Source organism: Hippopotamus amphibius, chromosome 7 (assembly GCF_030028045.1).
Source record: "Hippopotamus amphibius kiboko isolate mHipAmp2 chromosome 7, mHipAmp2.hap2, whole genome shotgun sequence".
NCBI classification, from domain to species: Eukaryota; Metazoa; Chordata; class Mammalia; order Artiodactyla; family Hippopotamidae; genus Hippopotamus; species Hippopotamus amphibius.
This window is the reverse complement of record NC_080192.1, coordinates 86151913-86174754: the sequence shown is the minus strand read 5'-3', so window position 1 is coordinate 86174754 and position 22842 is coordinate 86151913. Positions and strand designations below refer to the sequence as shown.

At 41.8% G+C, this 22842-nt stretch overlaps 1 protein-coding gene across 5 annotated transcripts; it reads left to right on the top strand.

Annotated features, from left to right (window-relative positions):
• The first annotated feature begins 4322 nt into the window (after nt 1–4322).
• Nucleotides 4323–22253, top strand: MTHFD2 (methylenetetrahydrofolate dehydrogenase (NADP+ dependent) 2, methenyltetrahydrofolate cyclohydrolase). Of its 5 annotated transcripts, none has more exons than XM_057743262.1 (9): nt 4323–4423; nt 15565–15749; nt 16885–17007; nt 17419–17571; nt 17987–18094; nt 18928–19020; nt 19417–19542; nt 20600–20755; nt 21316–22253. In XM_057743262.1, exons 1-9 carry the CDS (start codon nt 4323–4325, stop codon nt 21408–21410), a joined length of 1140 nt encoding a protein of 379 aa, XP_057599245.1. In that variant the 3' UTR covers nt 21411–22253. The 5 variants fall into 5 exon arrangements, with proteins under 5 accessions (XP_057599245.1, XP_057599242.1, XP_057599241.1 ...); XM_057743259.1 differs by having other exon boundaries at nt 20600–20811; nt 21316–22252; XM_057743258.1 differs by having other exon boundaries at nt 20600–22253.
• Nucleotides 22254–22842: the final 589 nt, after the last annotated feature.

The window sequence follows — 22842 nt, the reverse complement described above, 5'->3', positions numbered from 1 at the left end:
CCACCACCACTGCTACCAGTATCTTTCAACTGGAAGGAGGCAGGTACCTGCTACACTGCCAAAGAAAACTCAGGATCATCAACCAATACGGGAGATCCGAGAACCAGGAGAGATTTATCCAAATTCCTCTGGACTCCCAGAGGAGGTGGACGGGCTCAAGGGGCCTCTGATGGTACTAAGGCTCTGGTTGCTTGCAGAGTTCAGGTGAAGGAGAGAATTCCACTCTGGCTCCCTTATTCGTGGTTGCCAAAACTGTCGACTTAAAAAAATGCACAATGTGAGAGTTATGAGTTAAGTTTTATTTGGAGCAAAATGGGGACTGCAGCCTGGGAGACAGCATCCTACATAGCTCTGAGAAACTGTTCCAAAGAGATAGGGGGGATGGTCAACATATATGTAAGCTTGGTGAAGGAGGAATACATGCAATCAAACACATGTTTTTTTTTAAGCTCTTCATCGAATCTTAATGAGATCCTTGCTGGGTAGAGTATTCTTGGTTGTAGGTTCTTCCCTTTCATCACTTGAAATATATCGTGCCACTCCCTTCTGGCTTGCAGAGTTTCTGCTGAGAAATCAGCTGTTACCCTTATGGGAGTTCCCTTGTATCTTATTTGTTGTTTTTCCCTTGTTGCTTTTAATAACTTTTCTCTGTCTTTAATTTTTGTCAATTTGACTACTATATATCTTGGCATGTTTCTCCTTGGGTTTATCCTGCCTGGGACTCTCTGCGCTTCCTGGATTTGGGTAGCTATTTCCTTTCCCATGTTAGGGAAGTTTTCAACTATAATCTCTTCCAGTATTTTCTTGGGTCCTTTCTCTCTCTCTTCTCCTTCTGGGACCCCTAGAATGCGAATGTTGGTGCGTTTAACATTGTCCCAGAGGTCTCTTAGGCTGTCTTCAGTTCTTTTCATTCTTTTTTCTTTATTCTTTTCTGCATCAGTGCATCACCATTTTGTCTTCCAGCTCACTTATTCGCCCTTCTGCCTCAGTTAATCTGCTATTGGTTCCTTCTAGTGTATTTTTCATTTCAGTTATTGTATTGCATATCTCTGTTTGTTTGTTCTTTAATTCTTCTAGGTCTTTGGTAAACTTTTCTTGCAACTTTTCAATCTTTGCATCCAGTCTTTTTTCAAAGTCCTGGATCATCTTCACCATCATTATTCTGAATTCTTTTTCTGGAAGGGTGCCTATCTCCTCTTCATTTAGTTGTTTTTCTGGCATTTTATCTTGTCCCTTCATCTGGTACAAAGTCTTTTGCCTTTTCATTTTCTCTGTCTTTCTGTGGCTGTGATTTTCAGTTCCACAAGATGAAATACTGCTGATACTGCTTGATTCTGCTGTCTGCCCTCTTGTGGAGGAAGCTATCTACTAACCTCTTTATTGAAATATAATTGCTTTACACTGTTGTGCCAGTTTTTGCTGTAAAACAAAGTGAATCAGCTGTATTTATACATATATCCCCATATCCCCTCCCTCCTGTGACTCCTTCCCACCCTCCCTATCTCAGCCCTCTAAGTCATCACCCATCGTAGAGTTGATCTCACATTTTTGTAGAGGGTTTCTATTAGTCATGAGGAGCAGACATCACCATAAAGGGATTCAGTGCTTTTCTAGATAGGAGGAGATGCAAGGACTGGCTCACAAAATCAGCTCCTGCAAACAGCTAAGGATCTGAAGACCTGTTCCGCCCATTTTTCCAAAGCACAGAGTGCCTCATTCCTGATCTCCACCCTGAATTCCCTTCAGGGGAAGTTGAAGGTCAGCAGCTGCAGCAGCAGCAGATGTGACTTAATCCTTGTAGAGGTAGATGGCAAGTGCTCATGGCAAGTGCCAAGTTATAGTTGACAGTGTCAATGAAACATGTGAGGCCATTTCATGTGGAGGCCCACAGGCAAGGTTGGTAAGCCAGGCAGTCTGGGGGTGCAGCCTTGGGGATGAGTAGCAGTGGTTCTGGGGAGTAGAGAGAGGAGGGCAAGCAAACAGCAGGTAGAAGTACAGGACATGCTCAGTGCAGGACAGAGCAAAGGAAGAGCAGGCAGAAAGGCTAGTTAGGGCCTGAGTTAGAAGGACCTGAGCACCCCATAGAATTTGGGCTAAAAATTAGAGCATAAAGCATTTTTGTTAAACAAATGGTATTTCAGTATAATACTGTGGGAGCATAGAAAGAAATTCTTTTGTTAAGCACAGTAAAAATATATAATTATGTTCTCATGCTTTCACTCTCAAGAGTTTACATTTTGGGAAAAGAGAATTTCCAAAATTTTGCAGAGTGGGGAGAGGGTTGTGTCTCCTAAAATCTGGGCATGTCTGGTTCCTTTCCCACTTCAAAGCCACTGATGCAAGGTCCTCAGTACCTTAGAATGTGATTTGGAAATACAGCCTTTAAAAAGGTAATAAAGTTAAAATGAGGTAGTTGGGGTGGGTTCTAATTCAATCTGACTGGTGTCCTTATAAGAAAAGGAGATTAAAACATACAGAGAAAGACACCAGAGGTATACTCCCACAGAGAAAAGGCCATGTAAGGACAGTGAGAAGGCAGCCACCTGCAAGCCAGGGAGAAAGACCTCAAGAGAAAGCAAATCTGCCAACACCTTGACCTTGGACTTCCAGCCTCTGGAATTTCAAGAAAATTAATTTTTTTCTTCCAGTTTTATTGATATATAAATTTTAAGGTGTAGAGCATAATGATTTGACTTACATCAAGAAATTATTATCACAATAAATTTAGTGAACAGCCATCATCTCATATAGATATAATAATTTCTGTTTTTTTAAGCCATCTCAGTTTGTGGTTATTGCAGCCCTAACAAAACCTATCTCTATCTATCTATCTATCTATCTATCTATCTATCTATCTATCTACCTATATATTTTTTCTGAACCATTTGAAAGTAAGTTATAGATATGATGTCCCTTTACCTCTAATAGCAAGTATATTTTCTTACATAACCACAATATGATTAGCTAGGAAATTAACATTGATACAATGCTATTAACTGATCTACAGACTTTATTATTATCTTGCCAGTTATCCTATAATGTCCGTTATAGCAAAAAGGAGAGAGAGGAAAATAAGAATGAAGGAAAAAGAAAGAAAGTAATTGGGGGGGGGTCTGGAATCACATATTGCATTGAATTGTCTTGCCTAGGCTCCTTTGATCTAGAAAAGTACCTCATTCTTTGTCTTTCATGATTCTGACATTTTTGAAGATTACAGGTTGGTTTTCGTAGAACAGCTTTAAGTTTTGACTTGTCTGATATTTCCTTGTGATTAGATCTATTAGTACATTCCAAAATTTCAGGAATGTGGCTTTTTCCTGGACTGTTTTAACATTCTAGGTCTATGGTTGCTCCTCTCAATATGTAAATAAGAAATCTGTAACAATTTTAGGGAATTTAATGGTTTAGGAAAATCACTTTATTCAATATTCAGACTTGCTAAGATTTATGAAGTGATGTGTCCTCTTCAATGTGTCATATCCGAGGGCATATAATGTGTGTTTGTCCTATTAGTGGTGTTAATTTCAATCACTTGTTTAAGGTGATGACTGTCAGGTTTCTCCACTGTAAACGTATCATTTCCTCCCTTTGCTATTAATAAAAATACTTTGTGGGAGAGAGACTTTGAGACTATGCAAATAGGGCAGCCAGCCAGATAAAATATAGGAAGCCCAGTTTAATTTGAATTTCAGGTAACAGACGAATATTTTTTTAGTAAAAGTATGACCCATCCTCCCAAGTTATTTATCCAGAATTCAAATTTAACTGGGCATCTTGCATTTTTATCGCAAGATCTGGCAATACTATATGTAAATAAGTTGGTCCCCACCCAACTTCACTCAGTTCTTTTGACGTCCATTGATGATTCTCAATTTTTACCATGATATTGCCAAATAGTCGTTTTCTAACTGCATCATTCTTCTACATTTATTAGTTGCTATTCTCTCTGCCTATCTTTTTAACCACTCAGCTCCTGGCACACAGAAGTCACCCAGATACCTGAGCAGTGAATGAACGAGTTGGTCGGGCTTCCGTGACAACGTTTGCCGGGGGCTTGCCTTCCTCAGCCAGTCTCAGCACCTGTCGAGCCTTCGGAGCCATCCAGGGCCTCGCTCCTGACTTTTTGCTCCAATCACGAGCACGGCTTTACGGGGCTTCTCTGCTTTGCGGAAGACAATCGGTCGGCTCCTTCAGCCCCGGCGGCCCAACGCATTGCAAGCGGAGCGCTGCAGGGACCAATGGGCGCCGGCAGGAGGCGGGGCCCGCCACGCGGCCGCGGTATAAAAGCGCGGCCCGCGCCCGCTTCGCTCCCGGCGCTTGCCATGGCTGCAGCGTCCCGCGTGTCTGCTCTGGCCGCCCGGGTGCTCCGGCCCGCGCAGAGCTGCCGCCTCCACCATCGCCCCTTCCACTCGTCGGCACTTCGGTAAGAGGGTCGGGGGAGGGGGCAGGGTCAGCGCGGAAACCCGAGGGGAACCGAGCGCGGGGCCCGCCCAGGGACGCCCTTCGCGAGCATCTCCGTGCCGGCTGGCGGTGGCCACCGAGAGGGGTGTGGCGGCGCGACGTGGCCGCCCAGAGCGGCCGCAGCCTGCCACCAGGGCGCCGGTGCGGCGGGGCGGGCTGAGACCCGGAGCCCGCCTTTCGGAGGAGCTGGTCTCCCGCAGGCTCCGGGAGTCGCCTGCGGTCTCGAGGCCGGTCCGCGGGCGGGACGGGGACCACGATGCGGAGCGGAGGTGCTGGCCGGCTCTGGGGCGCCGCGATTTGCGTGGGAGCATATGGAGGCCACCCGCCAGAACTGCCGGCCGCCCTTGGCTGTGATACCGGGAGCGGGAAAGCCGAGGAGACGTCTTGGCAAGCGCGGGGGAGAGTTGCGAGCGAGCAGCCTTCAGTGAGCCCTTCCCGGGACCCTAGCGGCGGAGGGGGTTGGAGCAGTCTGACGAAATCCCCCCCAAGCCTTGCTCGCCCAGTGCCAGCACTTCTCTCCTCCTCCTGGCCGTGGGTGTGGCTCGCGCCGCTCTGCCAGCTGCCCCTGTCCCTCCCGAGAGCATAAATGTGCTGTGGTCACCAGGACGTGGACCGCAGCCCACCCGGAGTTGATCAGCGTCAGGCCGAGTAAATTGAGGTGGTAAACACCCGTGAAGAGAAGAGGGAAAGCTCTGTTTGCGTTTTCTTAGGGAGGTAATAAATATTTCCTGATCTTTCTGGATCTCAAATTTCCATTCTAAACCGCGGTTGAAGAGTCTTTTTGGGGGGGGGGGACGGGGGCGGTGAAAGGGGGCTATGATTTCATTCTCTAAATCTATGCACCCTCTTTCCTGTCTATCTTTAGAGCCTTTACACTGCAGAGACCTAAGCCTTGTAACAGCAGCCCCTTTATCCAGGCGCTGTGCCAGGCTGAGCGTTTTCAGAGATGATAAAAACGGTTTTCTTTAGTGGAACTTCCGTACTTGTTAAGAGGCAGAACATATGTGGAGTTTCCAATAAACGTAAAAATGCTATTAGAGACGTTTCCAAAGTGCCGTTGAAGCACAGAATGGGGATCAATGCCTTCTCGAAAGAAGACTTCAGAGGGGGCATTAAAGGAGTTCGTTAATCTGACCCTGACCTGCCTTTCCAGCCGCGTCTTTCATTACTGTCAGTTCTCCTCCCTCTTCCTCCCTTCCTGAGTTCTGGTCACATGTGCTTTCATGATTGAGAAGAGATTTATAAAGACACTCCAATTTGTTACCTAAAGAACTGGAACAGTTTGCTCACACTCTCCAGTTAAATGGGTTAACTTTTCACTTCCTTTCGTGAATGAACATGTGGGTTCCACGTCTCTCAAGGCAATAAGTACATTTGGTATTCAGGGTTCCGCTGTATTGCTTTGATTACTGCTAGCTGGTAAAATAAAACAACATCTTTTAAAAAATATGGGTCTGCATGGATTTCTTTTTGGGGGGGGTAGTGTGAGAGTTTTCATGGTTAGAGAGATAGTACTGTAGTCTGGGCGACAGTGGGGTATAGGAAAAAATGGACTTTGGAGGCAGAAGTTTGTGTGTTTGAATTTTGTTTCTACTGTCCTCAGTTTCTCGTCCTGAATAACAGGCTTATTATAATAGTCCCAAGGTAACTGAGAGTAATGTATGTAAAACTCTAAGCAAAATATCTAGTGTTTAATAGATGTTAGTTCCATCCCCCTTTGTGTCTTTGTTCACTTGCTACTCATTCCATTAATCAGTAGATAACAGAACTCTTTCCAAAATAACTTGATCATGAATTGTAAAATGTACCCCATATTAAGTTTTCATGGAAAATTGCAGTACTATAAACTATTGAATTAGAAGGAAAGTGAAGATGCTACTGACTTGGATTTCAGTTTTTAATTTTATTTGTACAGCCCTCTTCTTTCTAGTTTGTTGATTCATAATTTTAATGGAAAATTTTCTAAACATATCCATGAAACCATTCCTAAATGTGTTAGCTAATGTCATTAATAAATTTTGGATTCCCTGTGGGACCGATCTCAGTCTCCATTTCCATTTATTTTGGGGTAACTGTAACTTTATCTGCCCTTTGGCAAAAAAAAAAATGTTGGGAAATTAGATAATGACTCCCTCACAGGACTGTTTCGCATTTGACAGAGCTGTGGTACACAGAGGAGGGCTAAAACACAGTTATGTTATGAAAGATACTCATTGCATTGTGGCTTTGTTTCAGTTCTTGTTACTCTTTGACTTTTTTTTTTTTAAGCAAATTGGCATTACATCCAGAACTTGCCTTTGGAATTTGGAACACTGGATTCTCCCAGAACCCTGTCTCCTTAACTTTATTATATCATGCTTAGCCCAAATGTGCTGCTATCAGTTTCTCTAAGTTTACTGCTTTCAAAAGGAACTTTAAAAAATTTTTTTCAAAAGGAACTTTTTAATGAAGTACAATCTAAGTCCTACTAACTGAATATTTTTATATAAATATTCTTATGAGTGTATAAATAAATATATCTATTGTATATTAAGGATATGTGTGTGTGTGTTACTGAGTCCAAGCTCTCTCTGCTCCGCACATGACAGGCCAATGAATTGGAGACGAGGTGTCGAGGCAAGGAATAAGACTTTATTTGGAAAGCCCGCAGACTGAGAAGATGGCAGACTAGTGTCTCCAAAAAACCATCTTATCAGGGTCTGGATGCCAGTTTGTTTTATAGAATCAGAGAGGGAGAGGCTGTGAAGAAGTAAAGTGAAAGGGCAGAATAGAGAGGGAGAGGCTGTAAGGAAGTGAAGTGAAAGGGCATCAGTCTTGCAAAACATCTCTGGTAATGACCAGCCTCTGTGAGGAGATATGTTAATTTCTTCTTTTCTGTAGCCATTCACACAGAATGGGCAGGGCAGATTGTCTGCCTGTGAGTTGAACAGAGGCACTTTAGTTTAACATTCAGGCAGAGGGGCAGTGTTCCCTGAGGCAGGCCATCATGTGTGATTATAATAACAAAAGGAGCAAAAAGCAAAGGTTAAAATCAGAAACAGATCTAACATGGAGCCCGATTTAGCTCTTCCCTGTTACCTGTGTATATAAATCTAACCAACAGAAGAGAGTTAGAAATTAATTTTTAGTGAATATATATGCCTGGCACTCTATTTATGTATTTTTTATTTTTGGCTGTGCCACGTGGCATGTGGGATCTTAGTTCCCCAACCAGGGATCGAACCCGTGCCCCCTGCATTGGAAGTGCAGAGTCTTAACCACTGGACAACCTGAGAAGTCCCCATATGCCTGGCACTTTATATGTTATTCTGTTCAATATAAATGGCTGTCCTAAGCCCTTTTAAAGTAATCTTTCACTCTATTCTACTCCAGGGTTGGGAATCTATTTCTGGCCTGGGACAGGTATTCCCAGTATTACTATAGATCAAGAATGTTGGGCTTCCTAGGTGGTGCAGTGGTTGAGAATCCGCCTGCCATTGCAGGGGACACGGGTTCGATCCCTGCTTCAGGAAGATCCCACATGCCGCGGAGCAACTAAGCCCACGTGCCACAACTATTGAGCCTGCTCTTTAGAGCCTGTGAGCCACAACTATTGAGGCCATGTGCTGCAGCTACTGAAGCCCACGTGCCTAGAGCCTGTGCTCCACAACAAGAGAAGCCACAGCAATGAAGAGCCTGTGCACCACAATAAAGAGTAGCCCCCACTCACAACTAAAAAGAAAGCCCACACACAGCAAAAAAGACCCAACACAGCCAATAAAATAAATAAATAAATTTATATATATAAAAAAAAAGAATGTTGCCAGGAGTATTTGCATCAGCAAAGCCCTTTTTATGAAGTCCCTCTCAACCCTAAATCTGAAATGGATTTGTAAATATTAACATGTTTTCAGTTCCTTAATATACCATGAGTATATATGAAATGCTATTATATATTTTGTGCTATGCTAGCATGTATCATCACCAAAATCTGGGTAAAAGCATTTGGTTTGCTATAAAATTGTGATTTCTTCTTGCTCTTTTTTTTTTTTTAAAGTGAAAGATGGTTTTTTCAGGGAGAAACACACTCCATAGACAGAGTGTGTGCCATCTTGGAAGGCAAGAGGCACCAGGGCACTGGGTTGTCAGTTTTTATAGGGATGGGTAATTTCATAAGTTAATGAGTGGAAGGAGTATTCCAGCTATTTTGGGGAAGGGGTGGGGATTTCCAGGAATTGGGCCACCACCCATTTTTTTTTTTTTTTTTGGCACACGGGCTTAGTTGCTCCGCGGCATGTGGGATCTTCCTGGAGCTGGGATCGAACCCGTGACCTCTGCATTGGCAGGCGGATTCTTAACCACTGCGCCACCTAGGAAGCCCCACCACCCATTTTTTGACCTTTTATGGTCAGCCTTGGAACTGTCATGTGGGTGTGTCATTTAGTGTACTAATGTGTTACAATGAGTGTATACTGAGGCTCAAGGTCTAGTGGAAGTCAACCTGTGCACCATCTTGGACCTAATTGGTTCTAACCAATTTTTGTCGTGTCCTTGGGCTGTGTCATTCTTTTAAAGGTTTTGTCCTGCCCCCTTTCTGTCTCATTTCCCACTCAGATTTTATTCCCATAATCTTACGGGAAACAGAGGGGCAATGGTCTGTCTTCTGTAGCTGCTTCAGGGCTGAGTAGGGGTGTCAACCCTGCATGTCGGAGTGAAAAAATCTCTGGATGCCTGGTCTGGGGCCCCAGGGGCAGGATGGTGTCTTGTTTTAAGTTGGCATGGGCTGGAATCATTCACATAGCCATCATCTTGATGTGGAACTGTTGTAATTGCTTCTGTAGCCTCCCTGTGTAGCACTTTTGTAACAGCATCAGAGGACAATAGTAACTGTCTATAAATGACAAAAGACTTAAAAGTCACAGTTAAATACCTGATTACAGTGTAATTGATAAAGAAGCTTGGTTACTATTGTGACATACAACATTTTAAGATAACTAGAACTATAGCATTATACCAGGGCATATCCAAATTTTAGAAATATAATTTTTACAATGTCTATTAATAAGATTCATCCATACAGTATATTTTTAAGTAGATTTATCACTCACGTGATGATGCTGTCTATAATTTAACATACTAAATAATAGTAGTTAAATATTTCTCTCTGAGATGCCTTAGGGGCCCTCCAAAGCATCCCAAACTTAGCTGAAAGTCAAAAGAAATTTGATTAAAATTTGATATTTGGGAAGTTTGTCAAACAGTTTTAAAACACTTGATCAAATAAAATCATTGACCACTGTGAGAAAATACTTATTTCTTAACCAAAGTTTGACGAGATCTCAAAAGCAAATACAGATCAAAGGCAAAGAAACTCACACAATCTGTTATCAAAAATGGCATAACTTTACAGTAGTTTTTCATTCCTCACATTTTATTTTACTAAAAAACACATATCTTACTTTCCTTAAAAGTTTTTTCCTCATTGAGTTACTTTTCTTGCTGAGAAATTTGCAATAGACATAATAAGGTCTAGTAAACCTAGGTCAACAGAAGTATTATACTTAACATTGATGACTCTAAAGACATGTCTGTATTAATCAAACCAACAAGCGTAAGCCACCTTCAATACCAGATATCAGTTTAGTACTGAATATTTTCCATATGACATGAACCTGAAATTCATTCTGGCCAGATTATTTTCTATTTCTAAGTGTTTATATAAGTGCTTAATTTCCTTTAAGCCAACTAAATAGAGCTCTTTTCTGAATTAGTTTTTGGCAATACCATATATCTACACACATACATAGATACCTACGAACATACAAACACAGAGGCCTCATAGTTCCCATTTCAAAATTTTAGCCATTAGTCAGGTACAGCATCAGTCCACAAAAGAAGTTGGATTAAAATTGGATTTCTGGCAGATAGTACAAATAAGGCTCACTTGTCTAGATGGCTAAACCTTTTTTACTAATATTTATGGAAAAGATGCTTAAGATTTTTATTTGTCCTTGACAAGTTCCAAATTATTTACCCCCTTTTTCAAAAGTTGCATTTTAAAAAGATGGCAGAGATAAGGTTTCCTGGAGAAAGCCAGGTAGGATATTTGCATCTCAAAGGCATAGGCAAGTTCCTCCTAGGATAACTTTGTTTAATACTTACAAGCCTCTTAAATAGAGAAAGTTTGGGGAGTGGTAGAAGGATTGATGGGCTTTGGATTCTTTTTGGAGCCACATCTCTGGTCCTGTAAAGACTAGATTTGTAAAGCAAGGACAGTTTTTTTTCCCTTTTTTTTTTTTTAAAGAATTGGATGGCTGCCTCAATGATACTGAAGGACTGATATACCCATTCACCTGTGTTGGAATGTTTTACTTTTCCTCATTTAGCTTGGGGAAAAGTCCTCCCCCAAAATGTCTATCAGGTATGGTTAGCTTAGTCAGACCAGTGGCCTCCCATTTTGGTACCTTATAGACACTTTTGGGGATCCTCCCTGGATTTAAGAAATTTTAAAATTATGGCCCCCAGTCAGGCCTTTGATCTGAAGTGGCTTGCTTACAGCCTTATATGATCCCATTTTTAAAGGTAGCTGGGCAATCTCTAGCCCAATTTTTTTATTGTTTTTGTTTTGGTCCATTCCGTTCCTATCCTGTAGCACACTCGGCTTGAATTTTATAAGCACACAGAGCGCAGGCATTCATGGCATAACAGTGTTTGGATCTGTCTACTCAAAGGCAGAGAGATATTGCGGTGCAGGGGGATGCAGAAGAAAGCGACCTTTAGTTCTAGCACTATGAACTAGTTTAACAGCCCGTAGTTTAAAAACTGAGACCGGGGTGGAATGGAGATCTCCTCTCACTTGGGACTGAGGTAGATTTCTTCAGCTAAGAGCAATTGTTCTCGGTGGGTGCCATTTCCGTGAGGATCTCCAGCTTGGACTATTGCCTGGAATTTAGTGAGCAAGGCCCTTCCCAACAAGGGGAGGGGGCACTCAGGCATGAGCAGAAACTGATGTGCAAAGGTGAGACTTCCTAGCAAGCAGTTGAGGGGAGGGGTGAATCACTTGGTTTGGGGCTTTCCATCAATCCCTGTTATTATACAGTATGTGGAGGACAAGGTTCAGGCAAATCAGTCAGCACAGAGCAGGCAGCCCCCATATCTAATAAGAAAATAACTTTCCTACTTGCCACCTCCAGGGTTACCGGAGGCTCCTCTGGAGAAATGACCAGGTGTCCTTTGGGAGCCAGGGAGGGTCCCGGACCCCGTCAGTCTTTGATCCTCTTGGCCATCATTGGTTTGGGAGCCCTGAGTCCCCTTCACAACTGGGGGCAGTCCTGCTCCCAGGGACCCTCTTGGTCACACTTAAAACAGGTGCTTTCTTGGCAAGACAGCTACTCTGATTCCGGATTCCTGGATCCTATCCTCACTATGGGTCTTTGCAAGGGATAATAACCCCGAGGTGGTGCAGGGGTCAGGGCTGCTGCCAACAGTTGTGCTTTTTGCTGCTGTCCCTGAATCCTTCTTGCCTCTCTTGTTAAATACTTCAAAGGCCAAATCCATGAGCTGATTTATGGGGGTCTAATGTCTCCAGCTCTCCAGGTGAGGCATTAGGGGAAAATGGTCCGGAAAACTGTCCCCTCCCAGAATTGGGGGAGATGGGAGTTCACGGTTGCGGACCTAGGGGAGGTAGACTCAAAAGAGCATCATCTAAAACATTTGGCTCCTATGGGGGAAGAAGTCACTTTGAAAGGGGTGTGAGCCAGATACACCTGGCAGGAGTTCTTTAGACCTGGATTGTGGAATAGGGTCATGAACGTTTGGATGTATGGGACTTCCCTCCATTTACCGTTCCTTTTACAAAATAGGTCCAGCTGCAAGATGGTATTGTAATTCAATAACCCATTTTTTTTGGCCAGATCCCTTCGTCTCCTACTTTGTTTTGGGGCCATGCAGTATTGCAGAAGAAGATTAAGTTTTTTCTTAAACCACTCTGTCTAAATTCTCCCCAGTTAGCTAATGTGCATCCTAGAAGGGAGTCCTTCGGGATGCTTGTAGTTGCCCTATTTTTTATTGCGGTGTCTTGATAAGATGGGGGTTTGATGGATCCTGGTCAGATGGTAGTTATTTGTCCTGATGTTCTCCCAGTGTCAACAGTGGGGACCCTGTGAGCACCTGAAATCTGCTTGCTCAGTGAGCCTGGGTAGCCCCCTTGGATTAGTCAAGGAAAGGAACAAGGGCCCATAGGAGGAGAAGCAACCAGAGTCCCGGGGCCTAAATCCTTCAGAGAGGGAGGGAGGAGGCCTAGGCCCTGAGCCAACTGATGGATTACCTTTATCACCGAAACAAAAGAAAGAGAAACAGAGCTGAAGGGTAGGGCTGGGGCGCCACAAGGCAGTGATGACAATACAAGGCAAAAGCTCCCACTGTCTTTGTGATGTTGAGGAGGGCTAGCTCTCCACAGAAGTAAAAGAGCCAGCACCCAACCTGCTGGCAAAGTCAGCAAGGACGCTCAAGGATCAACAGACAGACCCGGGAAGTCAGGAGAGAAGGAAGATATAAGAGAAATCCAGGACAGGAGGGAAGGTGTACAGCCACAACGCTTCCTAAGAAAGGTGCTCTCCCACTAACTCAGCTCAGGGGTGTCTGTGTGGTATCTTCTTAATACTTCAAATGATGCAAATACAAATTAATATAAAGTTTAGATATAAAATTACTGCATTATATCTAAGACATTGAGATTTGGTTTAAAATAGGTATTTAATCACAATGCAACTGAAATGCAGGCATCGAAACTTAGACCATTAAAGCTTTAAAATTTTTAATGAACAATGGCCTTGAGAATTAATTATATCTGACCATACAAGATATCCAGTAACTTGATGTTATCCCTGAGAATTAAATATGTTCTATAAGGGGAAATAGATTGTTTCAATGTTTCAAACATTCGTATTCTTCGTTGGTGTTGAGGTTGGAGCATCTCTTATGACACGGGGGACAAAAATCTAAAGGGAAATTCTTGTTTTCAGTGGGGTGTTTTTTCTTAAGGAGTGGATGCTTGTCCTACTTTAAGTACTGGGAACTTTACTGTAAGGATATATATGGAAATAAAACCAGGAATCTTCCACATTGGGACCCAGGAAGAGCTATATAACCAGTTCTTATTGGGGAGAGATAGGCTTTCTGAGATTTGAACATGTTTTTAGAAACTGGAGGTTCTTCTAGATCTGAGTTTTCTCATTGTCTCACCCCCAACAAGCAGTTTCTCATCCCTGTGGTTCTAGCATGTGAATGTAGTTCAGAGAGAAGCTCTTACTGGTCTAGGTCACTACCACCGCTCCTGGTGAATAAGCTTTTGCACCAACTGGACCGCTGGTCAGCCTAGAAATTGTTGCTCTTGGCGTCAGATACTTCACCAGGAAAGTGTTTTCCAGGAGCGACTGTGGAAAGTGGTAGATATCTGAGGTTTGTCTCGTATATTGCTTATGGGTGTAACTGCATAAGATAATTTATATATTTAAAAGCATATATAGATTAAAAGCCAGTTCACTAACTGGGAAATGATTTGAAACATATGAGTGGGTGCTAACAACATGGGCAAAACACAAACTACAAATGGCATATAAGCATATAGGAAAAACTAACCTCATAGCGAATGAGGGATCAACTAAAACGATGCAAATTAACAACAAAAAACTTTTTTTCCCCCTATCAGTTTGTCAGTGATCAGGAGGCAGGGTGGTATAGCATTAAGAGCCTAGACCCTGGATTCAGAAGAGCTAAACCTGAGACCCAGCTTCTGTCAAGCACCATCTGTCAGTTACTTAAACTCTCCAAGTTTCAGATGAATGATCGTAACTATTTCAGTCAGCTTTATCCTCTGAGATTTGTAGCTGGACACAGATTTACCACTTTGAACCTGTCCTTCAGGTTTCAGTTGTCCCTCAGATTAGGAACTATGTATTCTAATCTAAACTTTACGTTTAGTGGATTTTTTCCCCCTTTTTCTAATTTTATTGAGAAATAATTGACATACATCACTGTATAAGTTGAAGCTATACAGCATGATGGTTTGATTTACATACATTGTGAAATGATTACCACAATAGATTTAGTTAAAATCCATCATCATAGGTATATTTTAAAAAAAAAGGTAAAGGAGTTTTTCAGCTCCTTGTGATCAGAACTCTTAGGATCTACTTTTTTTTAACAACTTTCTTATATATCATACTGCAGTATTAACTATAGTCATCACTATGTATAGTACATTACATCCCTAGTACTTATTTATCCTATAACTAGAAGTTTGTACATTCATCTCTCAATATCTAAGGGGGTTTGGTTCCAGGAACCCCCAGGATACCAAAATTCCCAGATGCTCAAGTCCCTTATATAAAATGGTACAGGGATTTCCCCAATGGCACAGTGGTTAAGAATCTGCCTGCTAATGCAGGGGACATGACTTCGATCCCTGGTCCGGGAGGATCCCACATGCCCTGAAGCAGCTAAGGCTGTGCACCACAACTACTGAACTTGCGCTCTAGAGCCCGCAAGCCATAAATACTGAGCCCATGTGCCACAACTACTGAAGCCCGCACGCCTAGAGCCTGTGCTCCACAACAAGAGAAGCCTGTGCACCACACCAGAGGAGCCCCCGCTCGCCACAACTAGAGAAAGCCCTGCTGTTGTGCAGCAACAAAGACCCAATGCAGCCAAAAAACAAAAATAAAAATAAAATGGCGTAGTATTTGTATATAACCTATCCTCCCATATACTTTAAATCATCTCTAGGTTATTTATAATACCTAATACCATGTAAAAGCTGTGTAAATAGTTGTAAATACAGTGCAAATGATATGTAAATAGTTGCCAGGTACAGGGTAAATTCAAGTTTTGCTGTTTGGAACTTTTTGGAGTTTTTTTCCAAATATTTTTGACCGATGGTTGGTGAATTTTCAAATGCAGAACCTGCAGATGGGAGGGCCCACTGTGCCTTTTTGACCATCTTCTTCCAGTTATCCCTCCCCACCTCCCCAGGTTTTGGGTATTTAATAACACTTTTGTAGGCTGATCTTTACTCTTTACAAAAATTCAAGCTGTTTGTTTTTGTGATTCTGTTGCCGTCTGCAGAAATGAAGCTGTGGTCATTTCTGGAAAGAAACTTGCCGAGCAGATCAAGCAGGAAGTGCGGCAGGAGGTGGCAGAGTGGGTGGCATCAGGCAACAAACGGCCTCACCTGAGCGTGGTTCTGGTTGGCGAGAATCCTGCAAGTCACTCCTATGTCCTCAACAAAACCAGAGCAGCTGCCGACGTGGGTGTGTGTCGCCCTCAGACCCCGACTGCTGTTAAATTGAGACTTGTGTGAGGCAAACTCTGTTGTAATTTATGATTCCTTTTTCTGATTAGAAAATCCAAGCAGAGGAGGCTAAGGTGATTGAACTGTATCCAAATATTTGTCTAATGAAATCAGGCTGTCTATTGGGGAGGCTTATAGACTAGGACGGGAGGAACATGGTTGGTATCCTTGGCGTCTTCTGGAATGTAATCTAAATTATGTTGTAGTCTAACATTTGATAGGTGACCTTGAACACAGTTTACATTTGCTTTCTTTGAGCAGTGATGAGTTTCTGACTGAGGTGGTTGAGTATTTGGTGGAAGAGACCTCAGTGACGTGGCCTAGAACACAGTCATGGATTTGAAGGAAAAGAGTCTTACTTGTTTGAAATAGCCTTTGATTTCTTCACCAGTTGGTTCCAAAGTCAATTAAATCATGCAGCTTAGAGGTAGGTGAAGGTTTGAATGCAGAAGGCTCAGGTATGAGTGATGGGAGGTTTGTGTTCTAGGTCTCACTATACTCTAGACTCTGTGTGGCCGCAGACCAGAGGTGGGTAGGCTCAGCTGTGTCCTTGGCGGCTTATCTGTGGGTCAGTGATCTGAGCACTGTGCGCTTGCCCGCCTGAAGGGCTGTGAAACGTGTCTGGGCAGTGTTACTGGACCATGAGCCCTTGGTATACACTATTCTTGATCACTGAGGATGGAGGCCTCCTGCCCTTTTCACTGAAAAACCTTTAGACCTCTAGAGAATAGTAAGCCATGGCTTTCTAAGACATCGAGATGGGAGGTAGCATGGTACAGTGGAAAGAACATGGACTTTGGAACTGGAAAGATTGGCTTTGTCACTAGCCTGCCTATGTTTCAATTTCACTGAGCCTTGTCTGTAAAATGAGGTTGATGAGGATTATGTAGAATAACATATAGACAGTATCAAGCTAGTATTCTGTAATGTTTGTATTTGGAAAGTTACTTAAGGTTACTTGTGAGCTGATTCAAGCCTTCCAGCTACCAGGGTGGGTATGATGATAAAAAGCCTCTCTGGTGGTGTGGCAGGCAATGTAGCATTGCCTCAGTAAATGCCTCTATTTTTTTTTTAACCTTGAAATTTTCTTATAGGAATCAACAGTGAGACAATTGTGAAACCAGCTTCAATTTCAGAGGAAGAACTGTTAAATTTAATCAATAAACTAAATAATGATGATAATGTCGATGGCCTCCTTGTTCAGCTGCCTCTTCCAGGTAAGGTGTGAACACCACCATTTAAAATGATTTCTGAATAGTGGAGAGGCTTGTTTGCTTTATACAACTGACCCCTCATGGACTTGACATAAAGGGGAGGTAAACTCAAGAGAGTGAGTATGTTATTAGATATGGGACAGACCTACTCAGAATACCGCTTCCTCCTTGATTTGGTATTGCGATCTTAATGCAAAGGACAGTGGACAGAAGCAGTTTACAAGAGGACCCTGGCTTTGATCTTGGCATTGGGCTTTGCTCGATGTGTGTTCCTTATGCACAGATGAAGAAATAAGTCATGGGGGCGAGCTGTAGAAGCAGAACGGGTTCTTGCGGCAAACCAGGTGAGCTGGAGTCAAGCAGTGCTAACTATGTACCAGTGACTTAAGATCACTGCTCTGGTTTCTTTTTCAGAACACATTGATGAGAGAAAGATCTGCAATGCTGTTTCTCCAGACAAAGATGTTGATGGCTTTCATGTAATTAACGTAGGGCGAATGTGTTTGGACCAGAATTCCATGTTACCAGCTACTCCGTGGGGTGTGTGGGAAATAATTAAGCGAACAGGTAGGTATATCCATTTCAGTATTATCAAAGCAGTGCATACAAATAGTAGAAATTCATACAGAGCAAAGAGTGGAAACTGCCACCCCACAGCCTCTTGTCCTGTTCCCCAGAGCCTAACTCCCTTAGCAGTTGCCTGTAACTGTTTTTGCTGTTTTATCCAGAAACCTCTGAAGGAAACTTAAGCTTTCATAGTAGTGACGATGCACATTCGTATAACATTTTGCAGCTCATAAAATGTTGCCTTTTCGCTTGCACTGTGTGTAGCAAGTGATGGTCCAGCTGACTGATGAGGCAACAAGCTTAGTGATTTCCTTCATCAGCACAGTTAGAGTTGCATCCTAGGCTGCCAGCCTTCCTTCTCCTTAGGTGCTCTTTCTAAGATAATCTTAAATGCAAAAATATTTATTTTTCATAGGCATTCCAACCCTAGGGAAGAATGTAGTTGTGGCTGGAAGGTCAAAAAATGTTGGAATGCCCATTGCAATGTTACTACACACAGATGGGGCGCATGAACGTCCGGGAGGTAAGGATCCCTGGAGGTAAGGATTGCTGCTCTCAGGGGTGTGTCCTCCTCTCCCTTATGAGAGAACCTTGAGAGGCTGTCCTGTGGATGTTTGGAAGTGTTAACTTTGTTAAACTTTTGGTTGTAATTTTGTTAATAGGTACTTGGAGAATAATCTTTGTAGGAGAGGCTGTATCAGGGTCACTTTGAGAGTTTATTTATATTCACTAGTATAGAGCTATCAGAAATAGATATGCCTCAGAAATTTGAGTATAAGCATGGCTGTAGACAATGAGAATTTCCAGTTATGGCTGTGATAGTTGGAGGTAAGAAGCAGAACTTATTCAAAGTTAGTATCCTGTTTTGTGCCATTTGGTAGAAAAAAATCTTAGACCATTGCAAAGGATTGAATTGATATGACTGTAATGTGTCATCATTATGTCACGTTCTGTTAGAGAAAAAGCTTCAAATCAGAGTTATGTGATTATCGTAATATGACCATATGTTATTATACCAGAAATAATGGCAAAACTAAATATTTCCAGATATCTTTCAGCACACTTTTAAGAAAAATCCTCAAGTAATTCTAGTGGTACTTTGTTTAGAAAGGCTGTTAAATGGGATAAGGGATAAATCTAATGACATATGACTCAAAAGGGTAGAGCTAGGACCAACGGGGAAAAGTTACAAGAAATTGAGTATTTGTTTTTTAAAAAATGACAATTGGCTGTCCAGAAAGTATGGCACATTATTTTTTCAGATATGTTGAATGTCTGGCATGGTTTGCCTAGTTGAGATCTAATTTAATCCCAGCTTTGATTTGGAAATCAAGACATCCATTTTCTAACTCAAAGGTGATGCCACTGTCACAATATCTCATCGATACACTCCCAAGGAGCAGCTGAAGAAACATACAGCTCTTGCAGATATTGTGGTCTCTGCTGCAGGTAAGAGCACCAGGGAGGGGGCAAGGAGCACCTCACCTCACAGGATGAAGATGGAACTCTCATCTTCGAATTTGTCTGCTGCACTGCCGTTCCATTCATTATTCCCCTAGGATTGATAGTGTGAACTGCTTACAAAGATGAGGAGAGAGTTGTGGTTGGAGTACTGATTTCTGGCATTCCATTATAGATTTGATGGATGGATGTTATGTCTACAGTCTCAAAACATTTCTGTTTACTATATGAAGTTTAAATGTTTCCTTGGTTAAGAGTTTTTATAGGTTTTTGTAAAACAAGCTTATTTGTTCTTCTGGGTCTCTTGAAATTGAAATTAGATGAGAATCTTATCTAAGGATCTTCTTTTCAGTACAAATTGATCATTCCTATCTCCATTTCTAGGCATTCCAAATCTGATCACAGCAGATATGATCAAGGAAGGAGCAGCAGTTATTGATGTGGGAATAAATAGAATTCAAGATCCCATAACTGCTAAGCCCAAGTTGGTTGGAGATGTGGATTTTGAAGGTAAATAGTATAATTTTTTGAAAATATAAAGATCAATAAATACTATCTTTATTGGACCTTTAGGGCAGACTATTTACTTTTTCTTTAACTTTTAAAATTTCATTGAGAATTAAGAGAAATCTTTTTAAAAATTATAGTCATTCTAGAATTATTTTAGATGTTTGTATCATCAAATTATGGAGAACAGATATAGAGTTTTCAGGAATAGTTTTCTGTTTTCTTTTTTTCCTTAGGATTATTTTATAATTAAAACATCTTTAAGACTTTTAAGAAGCCTGAAATTTAATGAAGTGTTTTTCCTAAACCATTGAGTCACCTAAAGAGTGTTACAGATTTCTCATTTTCGTACTGGGAAGAGAGATCACAGACCTGGCATGTTAAAAGTATAGGGGAAAAGCCATATTACAAGTATTTTTTCTCTTTAGATTGGATTTAAAAAATCCTACTAAAAAAAAAAATCCTACTTTTTTACTTTCCATAAAATTACTTTGCTTGGTGCTTTGGGCAAACAGTATAGTTAAATAAATGGGATAAAATTAAGAAAATATTGTAGGCAGATATTAATTGAAGTAACACTTATAATAGTTACACTCCCCATACAGTTAACCTACAGAGATGTTTCTTTTGAAGTTAATTTAATATGGAGGCAAAGTATGGCTTGTAAATTATAGGTTATTTAGGTATATAAAAATTCACTGAACAACTCTGCTTATTATATGCGTGTTATTTATTTACTTATTTTGGCCACACCACACGACATGCAGGATCTTAGTTCCCCAACCAGGGATCAAACCTGCGTCCCCTGCAGTGGAAGTGTGCGGAGTCCTAACCTCTGGACTGCCAGGGAAGTCCCTATATGAGTGTTCTTTTATATTAGTATATTCAAAAGCCTTTACTCTTGAGTAATGTAGATGTGATTTTTTAATGAGTTTGAAGCTTAGGAAGATGCTTATGTATATTATTGCTTTTTCTTTGAGTGCTCCTTCCATGATATATTAAAGTACATTTAGCTCCTTTGCCATAATTAAAGCAGTCTGACTGTCTTATTTCTATGTAGGAGTCAGGAAGAAAGCAGGTTATATCACTCCAGTCCCTGGGGGCGTCGGTCCCATGACAGTGGCCATGCTAATGAAGAATACCATTATTGCTGCAAAAAAAGTGCTCAGGCTTGAAAAGCGGGAAGTACTGAAGTCTAAGGAGCTTGGAGTAGCAAGTAACTAACTGTTGTGTCTTCTGTGTCATGAACAGCACTCCAAACCAGTTCAAGAGGTAACCCAGGCCAATAGAAATGCAATATTTATTTATTCTACTTAAATGGTTTAAAACAGGGGTCTCCAACCCCCAGGCCTTGGACCGTACTGGACCGCGGCCTGTTAGGAACCGGGCCGCACAGCAGGAGGTGAGCAGCGGGCGGGCGAGGAGGTGAAGCTTCATCTGCTACTTCCCATGGCTCGCATTACCGCTTGAACCATATCCCCTCCACACCCTCCATCGTGGAAAAATTGTCTTCCACGAAACTGGTCCCTGGTACCAAAAAGGTTGGGGACCGCTGGTTTAAAACTGTGCTTTGTATTTATTGCATGCTTAAATGGGTGGGTGTTTGCGCACCTAGCTCTGCAGTAACCCACCAGCGAGCATGCCACTATCGTGCTGGGTCCTGCGACCCAGCCAAGAGAAGCCATCAACCTGCTGATGAGCAGGGGCACACTGTCACGTTGAGAATGGCTGCCTAACTTTGTCAAGCCACTTGAATTAAAATTTGTCTTTTTTTAGGAGGGCAGCTATGCTCACCACTATACCACCAGCACTGCACAAATCTGTCTTTTCTTCGACTGCATTTCCCAAGTGCTATTCCAATAATGAGTTGATACTCACTTTCGGTTCCAAACCTTTTGAGTTCAACTGATCAAACCAAAGGAAAAATGTTGCTAGAGATAATTAGGGAAAAGGTAAAAAGAAAGAAATGGTGGTAATTGAGTAGAAAAAACATTACCCTAATTTAATATATGTATTGATTGATAACCAGAAGAAAAACTACGTGTAAATAGTCTCCTAAGCTGTTGTTTTGTAGCTTAGTCATTGGGAAAATGTTTGGGGTTGTTCCATTTGCTGTTAACCCCCATTTTATGTTCGTTACCATTCCTGAGGTCTCCCCGTTTTTGTTTTCTAGGATTGAAAGGCTTATTTCATGTTATTCATATATGTTGTCATATTTGACTTTTCCTACATCTTTAAACTTCATTGTCAAATTTTTATACTGTTGGGGTTGTCTGTATGGTTTCTTTATTGTAACTTGAAACCTATATTTGGAAAACATAACTTGGCCTTGATAATCATTAGGGCAGCTTGTATAAGTATGCAACTTACTTTTCCACCAAAGAACTGTCAACAGCTGCCTGCTTTTCTCTGATGCACCTGTTGGCTTTCCTTGATTGATTTTTGAGAGCTTGAGTTAAAACTGAATTTAATCAGACTTTCTGATTAAAGGATTTTTTTTGCTTCATTTGTTTTTTTTAAATAAAACACTTCTGACTGGTATGGAATGAGTTTTTGAAATACTGTATCTTTCTGCTACTATCTTGTGACCTAATTTTTCTCATTGGATGTAACCAACCTAAATATTCCTGTATTTGGTAATACCCAATCTTATGCCTTAAACAAATTGGTTTAAAGAGCTGTGGAGAAACCAGCCTAGTCTTTTTAATCTTATATCCCAACAGGTTGGCCAAGCCAGGAGTTTAATCTGTAAGATTCATTTAAGTGGTTAGTCTTGTTCTGAGTATTTTCTAAACCATATGTTCAATTTACACAGGACTTCTCGATGTGCTTTGCCAAGTCCCTCCTCTCCCCCATATACATATACATATAAATTTTGTGTGTGTGTGTGTATGTGTGTGTTTAAAGCATTAGTATGCACAGATTGGAAGCTATTTGCTGTGGCACATTTGCAGCTAGGATAGGTCCCGTGTATTCTGCTTGAGGGCTGGGTATTTGGCTTTCATACAGGCAGAAGCAACTCATGCTCTAGGCAGCTTGAGGCAGTGAGAGGAAGGAGGACAATGGAGAGCTGACCTCCTCCCACCTTGTTCCTCTGGTGCCTTTATGCTTTTCATAGTTTTCTGAAGGTGAAGAAGGGTGATAGTTTGACAGAGATATTTTTGCAAGTGAGATATAGTTCCGTCTACGGCCATACCACCCTGAATGCGCCCGATCTCATCTGATCTCAGAAGCTAAGCAGGGTAGGGCCTGGTTAGTACTTGGATGGGAGATATAGTTCCTGTCCATAAGCCATGCCTGCTA

Coding starts and splice junctions, on each gene's coding strand:
- MTHFD2 (XM_057743262.1), top strand. CDS start 4,323: ATGGCTGCAGCGTCCCGCGTGTCTGCTCTGGCCGCCCGGGTGCTCCGG. Junction 17,572..17,986: donor GGAAATAATTAAGCGAACAG/GTAGGTATATCC, acceptor TATTTTTCATAG/GCATTCCAACCCTAGGGAAG. Junction 18,095..18,927: donor GGCGCATGAACGTCCGGGAG/GTAAGGATCCCT, acceptor TCTAACTCAAAG/GTGATGCCACTGTCACAATA.